Here is a 13,941-nt window from a genome sequence, read left to right on the forward strand (position 1 = left end):
TTTGATTCCTGTTTTACGCAGTACGAGCTTAAGATGTTATAATGAAGGTTTAATATTTTTACCATGCCTAGGATCTCCTGAAATTAGCTATAAGCTTTTAAATTGCATAAGATCAGTCTCACGTATCAGAAGAAATAGGAAACTTAGTGGATTAATTTTAAACTTTCCTATGTAATTGTAGATATTATTGTATGTTGTGCCTATATTTTCTTTGTAGAAATTTTTACAAATATGTATTATAAATTATGCTGCTTTTAACTGCTAAGTTGGATATTAATGAAGAAGCGTTAATGTGTTTTTGTACTATTACTGGTAGTCAGAGAAATGCATTCTGTGTCATCCAGATTGTCCTTATCGGCTCCTAGTGCAGGCCAGAATCCTAACTGGGTCACTACCCTGGTTGGGCACAGACAACAGGAGACTCACAAAAGCAGATATTCCACATCGTACAGTCAGACAAGACATAAAGAATAGAGTAGGTGGTACCAGGATCATTGATTGCTTTGGCGAGTCCATCAGCACCATTGGGTGTGCTTTTTACTTAAATCCTTACGTCTCTGCATACTACCCAAATATGTGTAGAAACGAGAGAGTGTAGAGCTGGCAGTCCCTCCATCAGCTCTTTCACAATAGCTTGACATTGAAGAGCATCTCTCTTTTCGTAAAAATGGCCCAAGCAGGACCTGACATTGTGGCCTTCATGTGCAGAATAGTGTCAAAACACTAACAGTGGGCAACAAATGGCACTGATACAGAAGCCATTTCTGACACTAAACTGGTGTGGCGCAGAGTATTCACACGCGCACACACATACACACACAGGGCTTCTGGACGTGTGCAAGACTAATCTCCTCTTTGGAGATCCTGCCATGGATTGAACCGCAACCAAAAAACAACAGTGTGCAAGCAGAGCAATCAATGCTGCAAAAAGGCTATAGAAATGCGTAATACTGCTCTGTGCAATAGTCATGTTAGCTGACATATCTTAAGATAAAAATATTAGGGGTAGTTCTACAGAACGTGCACACACAAAAGGGTTGGTTGTGCAGCTCATTTTACATATATGTTGGGAGGAAAAAGCAGTGTGTGCCAGGCATCAGTTTTCCAAAAGAATTTGGCGAGGCAGTGGACCTGGATTCAAGGACAGCCGACGGTTGGTAAAAGCCAGAAAAGACACCAGAACCAGAAACCAAAACAGGAAATACACTAGATGAGATGCTGTCTACGTTACAAGGCAAGAAGGAACAACTGTGGCGATATCAGCTCTTTATGTAGTTAGAAGTGTCAAAGACAAAATACAACGATCATCATAGATATTTAATTTAACATTTGTCTTTTCAGTCATGGAGTGATACTTTGGTACTCCAAAAGCCAAAGACAACACTGACATGGCCTAGTTAGTTGGAGGGATAAAAGACCAAACCACCCCTACAGGCTTCAAGCTCCCTGCAGGGACAGCCACAAACAAAATAAACACACACGTTAGATGGGAAGGTCGGAAGATAAGATACACCTACTCTTCTCTGGAGCACCACCTTAAGGAAACCATAAAAACTTACAAACTACTGTTAACGCCACACTTAAAATCAGAGTAGGAGAAAGTTATTTGAAATCATAGAGACCCTCTGTTGGGTAAACCCACAAAAGTAGAGAGCGGTTTGCCTGAGAGTCTAATTCACCTGGAGGCTAATAAATGAGGGAATACTGACCAATATGCAAACTGCATAACAAAACACAACTTTAGGGGAGTGGGGGCATAAATTACAATGCTTTGTTTTCTTACAAATATGTATATTTTTATCCTAGTGCCACAACAACAACGTAATATATCTTGCTATCATGTCTGGCACCAGCAGCATAATATTCTAGGATATTCATAATATTCAGGATAGTATTCTCGGACAAATACTTTATAAAATGTAAACAATTTAATTACATGAAAAATATAGAAAACACGGTGTATTTTACCAGATTATCACCAGTACTACCTATTTCCATGCAAATGAAAGACTTTGGTTGAAGATCTGAAATTTCAGATCAATGTTTCAAAAAATGAAGGGCATATTGCTGAAATTTCAGACTTTTCGGAATGCCATTGTATTTTTAGCCATAGTTTATAAAATGTTGCGAAAGCAAATGAGCACGGAGTTCTACCATGCCACCCACACACAGCTCAGCTGATCAGTTTTTCACCTGCGTAATGACTAAGCTCCATCCTCTTCTTCCTTCGGCAGTAGATCCACATACTGAAGCACATCAGTATTACCCAGCACGCACCACCAATACCTGCAATGAACTCTGGCTGCTTGACCACGTCAGTGATCTGCTCTGCAAAGCTAATATTCTCTCCATTATTGACAGTAAAGGGGTTCTGTTTCACAGGATGATCTGAAAACAGTCACAAGAAACATATTCATCTCAGTTGGCCTACATTGAATGAATGCCATATTTCAAAAAGTACAACTCAGGGTATACGCCCTACTACAGCTCTAATTAGTCAGTAGCATTATAAACAGTATTACAAAGACGCTCTGCAAAGTACAAGAAAATAGTGCTGATACAATGTACTGTTTATACGACTGTCTACAGTAGAGGGAAAACAAAATAGCAATTGATCTTTAACAAGAGACTTGCAATAATACTGCAGCAATGTAACAGTGCTAGAGTGATTCTTTGGTTCTACAGGTATAAGCAATGCCAAGTAGCCCCCAAAGAGATACTCCATGTATATCACGTCAGTATTTTATTTTTTGCGACATACTTTTTTACAACACTTTAGTGATACATTATTTAAGTCAAACAAAGAGGTATAGTTTAAAAAAATACCACAGTAATATCAATAGTTCTACTATTATACAATGTCAATAGCATTGTGGGTGTACAATTTCTGAAGTATGCTATCAATAGCATTTGTAGTCAGAACAAGCATTACCAAACCCTTGGGTCTGACTTTCATTTTCAGCTATAAGCCAGAACTATTGGCTTTGCTAGTGCTTTTATTTGACTGTAAATGCTGCAATTTTCAGAGGCCAGCATTGTTGGAGGCTGGCCTGGCTTATAGTGGTACCTGATGGTACTTACACTTTGTGCCAGGTCCAGTTATCCCTTATTAGTAGAAAAGAGGTGTTTCTACCAGCTTAGGCTGATAGAGGTAGCTATAGCAGAGCAGCTTAGGCTGATAGAAGTAGCTATAGCAGAGCAGCTTAGGCTGAACTCCGAGACATGCAAAGCTCCTAATATACCACTTATATCATATAGCTACTATATCATTCGAAAGACAATACTCAGAGATACTAAAAATAATGGAACTTTATTTTAGTGACAAAAGTATCTCAGAGGATATACTCCCTTAGGAGGTAAGTAAAATACACAAAATATACACACAAACCAAAATTAGGTAAGTAAAACAGTCAGAAAGTAGTGCAAACACTGTAGAATACAAGAGGATGCAGTAGGCCTAGAGGCAACCCAAACCATATACTAAGAAAGTGGAATGTGAACCACGAATGGACCCCTAGGCTACGTAGTGTGTAGAGGGTCGCTGGGAGTGTAAGAAAACACTAAGGGTGCCCAAGATACCCCACCCCAAGACCCTGGAAAGTAGGAGTAAATTACTACTATTTCCCCAGAAACACACTAAACTCGGGATAATGGATTTTGCAAAGACCACAACAGAATGCAAAGCACTGAAGACAGATTCCTGGACCTGAGGACCTTCAAAGTAAGGAGACCAAGGCCAAGAGTCGTGAAAGTGTCCAGGGGGGCCAGGAGCCCACTAAACACCGGATGAAGGTGCAAAATAGCTGGCTCCGGATGGAAGAAGCTGAAGATTCTGCAACAACGAAAGGATCTAGGAACATCTCCTTCATGCAGAAGATGTCCCACGGCGTGCTGGAGGATACAGAGTTGTTTCTTTGGCAAAAGACTGCAAACAAGCCTTGCTAGCTCCAAGAGTCGCGGTTGAAGAAAAAGGGTGCTGCCTGGGCCTAGGAAGGACCAGGATGTCGCCACTTCAGATAGGAGACGGGGGGCCCTCAGCAATGTAGAGAGCCCATGCATAAGAAGGTAGCAGCCGCAGAAGTCTTTGAACACAGGTTCAAGGGGACTGAGCATGGCAGTCATCTCAACACTACAAAAGAGGGTCCCACGAAGCCGGAGGTCAACTCAGGGAGTTGAGCAATGCAGGACAGAGTGCTGGGGACCTGAGCTTGGCTGTGCATGAAGGATTCCTTGGAAATATGCACAGAAGCCCTAGCAGCTGCAGTTCACGCGGTGCACAGGATTACTGTTTGGAGAGGAGAGGCAAGGACTTACCTCCTCCAAATGTGGACAGTTGGACCACTGGACAGTTGGTCCACCACCTGTGTTCCAGGGGCCCCGCTCGTCAGGATGAGAGGGGTCCCAGAGTACAGGTGACACTGAAGTTTGGTGCCTGCTGGAGCAAGGGGAAGATTCCGTCAACCCACAGATTTCTTTGTGGCTTCCAGTGCAAGATAAAGGCAGGCAGCCCCCAAAGCATGCACCACCAGGAAACAGTTGAGAAAGCCGGCAGGACTAGGCGCTACAATGTTGCTGGTAGTCTTCTTGCTACTTTGTTGCAGTTTTGCAGGCGTCCTGGAACAGTCAGCGGTCGATCCCTGGCAGAAGTCGAACATAGAGGTGCAGAGGAACTCTGGTGAATTCTTGCAAGTTGTTATCTGAGGAATAGCCCACAGGAGAGACCCTAAATAGCCCTTAGAGGAGGATTGGCCACCTAGGGGGCACAGATAAACCACTTTCCCCTGCCCTATCTGGCACTTTGAGGGCTTGATAGTGAGGTCTGCCTTTTGCAGGGCCTCCAAAACTTTCCACAGGTGGACCAGGTGATCATCCCAGGTGTAGCTAAAGACAGCTATATCATCTAGATATGCTGCACTAAAGGCTTCCAATCCTTGGAGGACTGTGTTCACAAACCTCTGAAAAGTGGCAGGTGCATTTTTCAATACAAAGGGCATAACAGTGAACTAATAGTGCCCTCCAATAGTTGAAAATGCAGTTTTAGGTTTAGCATCTTCTGACAATTAAATCTTTCAATACCCTGCAGTTAAGTCAAAAGTGCTTAGATACTTGGCAGAAGCCAGTGTATCTATGAGCTCATCTGCCCTGGGTATAGGGTGAGCATCAGTTTTGGTTACTTGATTGAGACCTCTATAGTCCACACAAAACCTCAATTCCTTTTTACCATCTTTGCTGTGAGGTTTGGGGACAAGCATCACTGGGTTAGCCCATGGGCTTTCAGAAGGTTCAATCACTCCCAGATCTAACATTTTCTGTAGCTCTTGTTTTATGCAATCTCAGACATGGTCAGGATGCCTATAAATCTTATTTTTGACAGGTAAACTGTCTCCAGTGTTGATTGTGTGCTCACACCAGGTAGTTATACCTGGGATCAGTGAGAAGAGGTCAGAGAACTGGACTAGGAGATTTATGCAGTTGTCCTTCTGCTCAGCAGTAAGGCAATCTGCAAGCACAACTCCCTCCACTAAGCCATCAGCTTCAGTGGCGGAGAAGAGGTGAGGGAGATGGTCTTTCTCTTCTTCCTGCACCTCATCAGTAGCCATGAGCAGGGTTAAGTCAGCCCTGTCATAATAAGGTTTCGGGTGATTGACATGGAGCACCATAAGGGGACTACTGGCAGTGTCCAAGTCTATCAAATAGGTGACTTCACCTTTCTTTTCTACTATGAGATGGGGTCCATGTAGGAGGCCCGACTTATAGTGGGTACCTTGTGGTACTTACACCCTGAGCCAGGTCCAGCTATCCCTTATTAGTAGAATAGAGGTGTTTCTAGCAGCTTAGGCTGATAGAATGTAGCTATGGCAAAGCAGCTTAGGCTGAACTAGGAGACATGCAAAGCTCCTACTATACCACTTATATCATATAGCACAATATCATAAGAAAACACAATACTCAGAGTTACTAAAAATAAAGGTACTTTATTTTAGTGACAATATGCCAAAAGTATCTCAGAGAATACCCCCAATTAGAAGGTAAGTCATATACACATGTTATATGTACACAAACCCAAAACAGGTAAGTAACAGTAAGAAAAGTAGTGCAAACAATATAGAATCACAATAGGATGAAATAGGTAAACATAGGTCTAGGGGCAACACAAACCATATAATCCAAAAGTGGAATGCGAATCACGAATGGACCCCAGACCTATTGGAGATTGTAGAGGGTCACTGGGACTGTAAGAAAACAGTATGGGTGTTGAAAATAGGAGCACTCCAGGACAAATGGAGCAGCCAGCGTAGGAAAGTACCATCTTGCTTGGCATGTTACCCCCATTTTCACTGTATGTCTGTTTTTCCCCTTGTGTCACTGGGACCCTGCTAGCCACGACCCCAGTGCTCATAAGTATGTGCCCTGTATGTGTTCCCTGTGTGGTGCCTAACTGTCTCACTGAGGCTCTGCTAACCAGAACCTCAGTGGTTATGCTCTCTCTGCTTTCCAAATTTGTCACTAACAGACTAGTGACTAAATTTACCAATTCACATTGGCATACTGGTATACCCATATAATTCCCTAGTATATGGTACTGAGGTACCCAGGGTATTGGGGTTCCAGGAGATCCCTATGGGCTGCAGCATTTCTTTTGCCACCCATAGGGAGCTCTGACAATTCTTACACAGGGCTGTCAGTGCAGCCTGAGTGAAATAACGTCCACGTTATTTCACAGCCATTTACCACTGCACTTAAGTAACTTATAAGTCACCTATATGTCTAACCTCCACTTGGTGAAGGTTGGGTGCAAAGTTACTTAGTGTGTGGGCACCCTGGAACTAGCCAAGGTGCCCCCACATCGTTCAGGGCAAATTCCCCGGACTTTGTGAGTGCGGTGTAGGAGGGTGGCCTGGCTTGTAGTGGGTACCAGAGGTACTTACACCTTGTGCCAGGTCCAGTTTTCCCTTATTAGTGTAGAAGCGGTGTTTCTAGCATCCTAGGCAGATAGAAGGTAGCTATGGCAAAGCAGCTTAGGCTGAACTAGGAGACATGTAAAGCTCGTACTATACCACTGGTCTCATATGCACAATATCATAAGAAAACACAATACACAGAAGTACTAAAAATAAAGGTAATTTATTTTTAGGACAATATGACAAAAGTATCTCAGTGCGTACCCTCAATATGAGGATAAGATATATACACAAGATATATGTACACAAACCAAAATTATGCATGTAATAGCAAGAAAAGTAATGCAAGCAGTGCAAAGTTACAGTAGATTGCAATAGGAGCACATAGGTACAGGGGAAACACAAACCATATACTCCAAAAGTGGAATGCGAACCACGAATGGACCCCAAACCTATGTGACCTTGTAGAGGGTCGCTGGGACTGTAAGAAAACAGTAAGGGTTGGAAAAATAGCCCACCCCAAGACCCTGAAAAGTGAGTGCAAAGTGCACTAAAGTTCCCCAAAGAGCACAGAAGTCGTGATAGGGGAATTCTGCAGGAAAGACACAAATCAGCAATGCAACAATGATGGATTCCCAAACGAGGGTACCTGTGGAACAAGGGGACCAAGTCCAAAAGTCACAAGCAAGTCGGAGATGGGCAGATGCCCAGGAAATGCCAGCTGTGGGTGCAAAGAAGCTGCTACTGGACAATAGAAGCTGAAGATTCAGCAGGAACGACAAGGGCTAGAGACTTTCCCTTTGGAGGATGGATCCCCCACGCAGTAGAGAGTTGTGCAGAAGTGTTTTCCTGAAAAAAAGACAGCAAACAAGCCTTGCTAGCTGCAAGTTGTGTGTTTAGGGTTTTTGGATGCTGCTGTGGCCCAGGAGGGACCAGGATGTCGCCAATTGCGTCTGGGGACAGAGGGGGCGTCGAGCAAGACAAGGAGCCCTCTCAGAAGCAGGCAGCACCCGCAGAAGTGCCGGAACAGGTACTACGAGGTGGAGTGAAACGGTGCTCACCCTAAGTTGCACAAAGGAGTCCCACGCCGCCGGAGGACAACTTAGGAGGTCGTGCAATGCAGGTTAGAGTGCTGTGGACCCAGGCTGGACTGTGCACAAAGGATTTCTGCCGGAAGTGCACGGAGGCCGGAGTAGCTGCAAAAGTCGCGGTTCCCAGCAATGCAGTCTGGCGTGGGGAGGCAAGGACTTACCTCCACCAAACTTGGACTGAAGAGTCACTGGACTGTGGGAGTCACTTGGACAGAGTTGCTGGATTCAAGGGACCTCGCTCGTTGTGCTGAGAGGAGACCCAGGGTACCGGTGATGCAGTTCTTTGGTGCCTGCGGTTGCAGGGGGACGATTCCGTCGACCCACGGGAGATTTCTTCGGAGCTTCTAGTGCAGAGAGGAGGCAGACTACCCCCACAGCATGCACCACCAGCAAAGCAGTCGAGAAGGTGGCAGGATCAGCGTTACAGAGTTGCAGTAGTCCTCTTTGCTACTTTGTTGCAGTTTTGCAGGCTTCCAGTGCGGTCAGCAGTCGATTCCTTGGCAGAAGGTGAAGAGAGAGATGCAGAGGAACTCGGATGAGCTCTTGCATTCGTTATCTAAGGAAATCCCCAAAGCAGAGACCCTAAATAGCCAGAAAAGAGGGTTTGGCTACCTAGGAAGGAGGATTGGCTACCAAGAGAGGTAAGAGCCTATCAGAAGGAGCCTCTGACGTCACCTGCTGGCACTGGCCACTCAGAGCAGTCAAGTGTGCCACAGACACCTCTGTTTCCAAGATGGCAGAGGTCTGGGACACACTTGAGGAGTTCTGGGCACCTCCCCTGGGAGGTGCAGGTCCGGGGAGTGGTCACTCCCCTTTCCTTTGTCCAGTTTCGCGCCAAAGCCGGGCTTGGGGATCCCTGAACTGGTGTAGACTGGCTTATGCAGATATGGTCACCATCTGTGCCCATCAAAGCATTTCCAGTGGCTGGGGGAGGCTACCCCTCACCAGCCTTCACACCATTTTCCAAAGGGAGAGGGTGTAACACCCTCTCTCTGAGGAAGTCCTTTGTTCTGCCTTCCTGGGCCAAGCCTGGCTGGACCCCAGGAGGGCAGAAACCTGTCTGAGGCGTTGGCAGCAGCTGCAGTGGAAACCCCGGAAAGGCAGTTTGGCAGTACCCGGGTTCTGTGCTAGAGACCCGGGGGATCATGGAATTGTCCTCCCAATGCCAGAATGGCTTTGGGGTGACAATTCCATGATCTTAGACATGTTACATGCCCATGTTCAGAGTTACCATTGTGACGCTGTACATAGGTAGTGACCTATGTACAGTGCACGCGTGTAGTGGTGTCCCCGCACTCACAAAGTCTGGGGAATTTGCCCTGAACGATGTGGGGGCACCTTGGCTAGTGCCAGGGTGCCCACACACTAAGTAACTTTGCACCCAACCTTCACTAGGTGAAGGTTAGACATATAGGTGACTTATAAGTTACTTAAGTGCAGTGTAAAATGGCTGTGAAATAACGTGGACGTTATTTCACTCAGTCTGCAGTGGCAGGCCTGTGTAAGAATTGTCAGAGCTCCCTATGGGTGGCAAAAGAAATGCTGCAGCCCATAGGGAGCTCCTGGAACCCCAATACCCTGGGTACCTCAGTACCATATACTAGGCAATTATAAGGGTGTTCCAGTATGCCAATGTAAATTGGTAAAATTGGTCACTAGCCTGTTAGTGACAATTTGAAAGAAATGAGAGAGCATAACCACTGAGGTTCTGATTAGCAGAGCCTCAGTGAGACAGTTAGTCATAACACAGGTAACACATTCAAGGCACACTTATGAGCACTGGGGACCTGGCTGGCAGGGTCCCAGTGACACATACAACTAAAACAACATATATACAGTGAAAAATGGGGGTAACATGCCAGGCAAGATGGTACTTTCCTACAATTTGTTAGGGTGACACAGTACCAAAAATATCTTGGAGACAATACTCCTTCTGGGGGTAAGTATTATACACAATATATACACTAGACACCAAAATTAGACAAGTAAATAGCCAAAGAAGAACGCAAGCAATAGGAAATGCTATAGATTGCAATGGGAGAAAATAGGTCTCGGGGCAACACAACCATACACTAAGAAAGTGGAATGCGAATCACAAATTGCCCCCTAGACAAGTGTAGTGTGTGCAGAATTGCTGGGAGAGTAAGAATACAGTAAAGGTAAGTGAATAACCCCACCCCAGGGCCCAGAAAAGCAGGAGTAAAGTACTGCAAGTTTCCTTAGCACACACTACAAGTCGTGATTGGGATTTTGCAGCACCAAACAAAGTCTGCAAAGAACAACTGCTGGATTCCTAGACCTGAAGACCTGCAAAGAAAGGGGACCAAGTCCAGAAGTCGAAAGAAGTTCCAGGAAGGACAGGAGCCCCTGCCAACCCAGAAGAGGGTGCAAAAGAAGAATCCACAGTTAGTCGAAGACTGCAGAAATGCAACCTAGGAAGATGCCAGCTAGTTACTGCATGATGCAAAGGATGTCCCACAACGTGAAGATTGTTGCAGACATGATTTCGTGTTGGAAGTCGCCAACAAGCCTTAGCTACGACAAAAGAGTGTTTTGCATCAAAATGGCACTGGATGGACCCAGGACGGACCTGGGGGCTCCAACTCTGCGTGAGGAAGAAAAGGGGTCTCTCAGCACTTTAGAGACCCCTCAGGATGCCAGCCAGCACCCTCAGAGGTCCCAGGACATGGGGACAAAGGAGGTGCCAAATGCAGATGATGCAGCACAACAAAGGAAGGTCCCACGCTGCTGGAGAACAACTCAACGAGTTCAGCATTGCAGGATGGAGTGCTGGGGACTTGGGCCAGGCTGTGCATGAAGGAATTTCGCAAATAGTGCACAGAGGCCTCAGGAGGTGAAGACGACGCAGTACACAGGGGTACCGTCACTCTCAGGGAAGGCAAGGTCGTACTTCCTCCAAATTGCGTCAGCAGTACCGCAGGACAGCCTATGTCAAAGGGTTCCAACCTCTGTGTCCTTAGGAGCATGCTCGTCACTGTGAGAGGAGTCCAAGGGTGCGGGTGCATTTCCAAAGGGTGGGGGAGGCTGCCCCTCCCCAGCCTGTAACAACTATTTCCAAAGGGAGAGGATGTAACACCCTGTTCTCAGAGGAAATGCCTTGTTCTGCCTTCCTGGGACTGGGCTGCCCAAACCCCAGGAGGGCAGAACCCTGCCTGTGAGGTGGCAGCAGCTGTAGCTGCGGTGCAAGAACAGAGAGCTGGTTTGGCAGTACTGGGGGTACGTGGTGGAGCCCCCAAGATACATGGAATTGGCTCCCCAATACCAGATTTGGAATGGGGGGGATAATTCCATGACCTCATACATGTTACATGGCCATATTCGGAGTTACCATTGTGAAGCTACATATAGGCATTGACCTATATGTAGTGCACATGTGCAATGGTGTCCCCGCACTCACAAAGTCTGGGGAAATGGCCCTGAACTATGTGGGGGCATCTTTGCTAGTGCCAGGGTGCCCTCACACTTAGTAACTTTGCACCTAATCGTCAGCAATGGAAGGCCTGTGCAAGTGTTTGTCAGAGCTCCCTATGGGTGGCAAAAGAAATGCTGCAGCCCATATGGATCTCCTGGAACCCCAATGCCCTGGGTACCTATGTACTATATTCTAGGGACTAATAAGGGGGGGGTCCAGTGTGCCAACTGAAATTGGTAAATGAAGTCACTGGCCTACAGTGAAAAATTTTAAAGCAGAGAGAGCATAAGCACTGAGGTTCTGATTAGCAGAGCCTCAGTGACACAGTTAAGCACTACACAGACACACACATTAGGCCATAAACTATGAGCCCTGGGGTCCTGGATAGCAGGATTCCAGTGAGACAGGCAAAACACACTGGCATATAGGTTTTTATCTATGAGCACTGGGGTCCTGGCTGGCAGGATTCCAGTGACACAGTAAAAACACACAGACACACACTCACAAACAGGGCAAAAGAGGGGGTAACCATGCTAGAAAGAGGCTACTTTCTCACAGTACTCAACATCCTTACGGGGTCAACATACCCCAACTGACTACGACTAACATCTGTTATCTGGAGCACTGTGAAACTACAGGATTGAGACTGCATGCAAAGATTAAGGACAAGTTATTTAGGAAATCATAAGTATTATTGGTGGTTATGTGCAGTTGCCCTGGCTAAGGGAAACTGAGCAAGGTCTAAAAAAGGGCAATGGAAGTGTTGCTGATGTTTAGAAAGGCACTGGGGCTCGGACTGGGCCTTGTCAGTCACTGACAAGTCATTCACTTGTGACTGACAGACCCAGCCCTGCGAGAATTAAAATGCATACCTCACCGACCAGTCCATGTCTGGCAAACATTAACCCATATTTATGAAAAATGGCACACCAGAGCTGATGCGCGTAGGAAAGTACCATCTTGCCTGGCATGTTACCCCCATTTTCACTGTATGTATGTATGTTTTAGCCCCTGTGTCACTGGGATCCTGCTAAGCAGGACCCCAGTGCTCAAAGTATGTGCCCGGTTTGTGTTCCCTGTGTGATGCCTAATCGTATCACTGAGGCTCTGCTAACCAGAACCTCAGTGTTTATGCTCTCTCTGCTTTCTACAGTTGTCACTGCAGGCTAGTGACTAAATTTACCAATTCTCATTGGCACACTGGTACACCCATATAATTCCCTTGTATATGGTACTTTGGTACCCAGGGTATTGGGGTATCAGGAGATCCCTACGGGCTGCAGCATTTCTTTTGCCACCCATAGGGAGCTCAGACAATTCTTACACAGGCCTGCCACTGCAGCCTGAGTGAAATAACGTCCACGTTATTTCACAGACATTTTTCACTGCATATAAGTAACTTATAAGTCACCTATATGGTTAACCTTCACTTAGTGAAGGTTGGGTGCCAAGTTACTTAGTGTGTGGGCACCCTGGCACTAGCCAAGGTGCCCCCACATCGTTCAGGGCAAATTACCCGGACTTTGTGAGTGCGGGGACACCATTACACGCGTGCACTATACATAGGTCACTACCTATGTATAGCGTCACAATGATAACTCCGAACATGCCCATGTAACATGTCTAAGATCATGGAATTGTCACCCCAATACCATTCTGGTATTGGGGGGACAATTCCATGATCCCCGTGTCTCTAGCACAGAACCCGGGTACTGCCAAACTGCCTTTCTGGGGTTTCCACTGCAGCTGCTGCCAACCCCTCAGACAGGATTCTGCCCCCCTGGGGTCCAGGCAACCCCGGCCCAGGAAGGCAGAACAAAGGATTTCCTCTGAGAGAGGGTGTTACACCCTTTCCCTTTGGAAATAGGTGTGAAGGGCTGGGGAGGAGTAGCCTCCCCCAGCCTCTGGAAATGCTTTGATGGGCACAGATAGTGCCAATCTCTGCATAAGCCAGTCTACACCGGTTCAGGAATTCCCCCAGCACTGCTCTGGCGCGAAACTGGACAAAGGAAAGGAGAGTAACCACTCCCCTGACCAGTACCTCCCAGGGGAGGTGCCCAGAGCTCCTCCAGTGTGTCCCAGACCTCTGCCATCTTGGAAACAGAGGTGTTGGAGGCACACTGGACTGCTCTGAGTGGCCAGTGCCAGCAGGTGACGTCAGAGACCCCCTCTGATAGGCTCTTACCTCTCTTGGTAGCCAATCCTCCTATCAGAAGTAGCCTCTGACGTCACCTGCTGGCACTGGCCGCTCAGAGCAGTCCAGTGTGCCACAGACACCTCTGTTTCCAAGATGGCACAGGTCTGGGACACACTGGAGGAGCTCTGGGCACCTCCCCTGGGAGGTGCAAGTCAGGGGAGTGGTCACTCCCCTTGCCTTTGTCTAGTTTCGCGCCAGAACAGGGCTGGGGGATCCCCGAACCGGTGTAGACTGGCTTATGCAGAGATGGGCACCATCTGTGCCCATCAAAGCATTTCCAGAGGCTGGGGGAGGCTACTCCTCCCCAGCCTTCACACC

General features: G+C 46.7%; 1 protein-coding gene across 1 annotated transcript in view; it reads right to left on the bottom strand.

Annotated features, from left to right (window-relative positions):
* ROBO3 (roundabout guidance receptor 3) overlaps positions 1 to 13,941 on the bottom strand; it is a 639,417-nt gene that overhangs the window by 47,521 nt on the left and 577,955 nt on the right. The window contains exon 17 of the mRNA XM_069221505.1: positions 2,287 to 2,388. Within this exon, the coding sequence (XP_069077606.1) occupies positions 2,287 to 2,388 (102 nt within the window). The remainder of the gene's footprint in view (positions 1 to 2,286; positions 2,389 to 13,941) is intronic.

Source organism: Pleurodeles waltl, chromosome 3_1 (genome assembly GCF_031143425.1).
Source record: "Pleurodeles waltl isolate 20211129_DDA chromosome 3_1, aPleWal1.hap1.20221129, whole genome shotgun sequence".
Lineage (NCBI taxonomy): Eukaryota > Metazoa > Chordata > Amphibia > Caudata > Salamandridae > Pleurodeles > Pleurodeles waltl.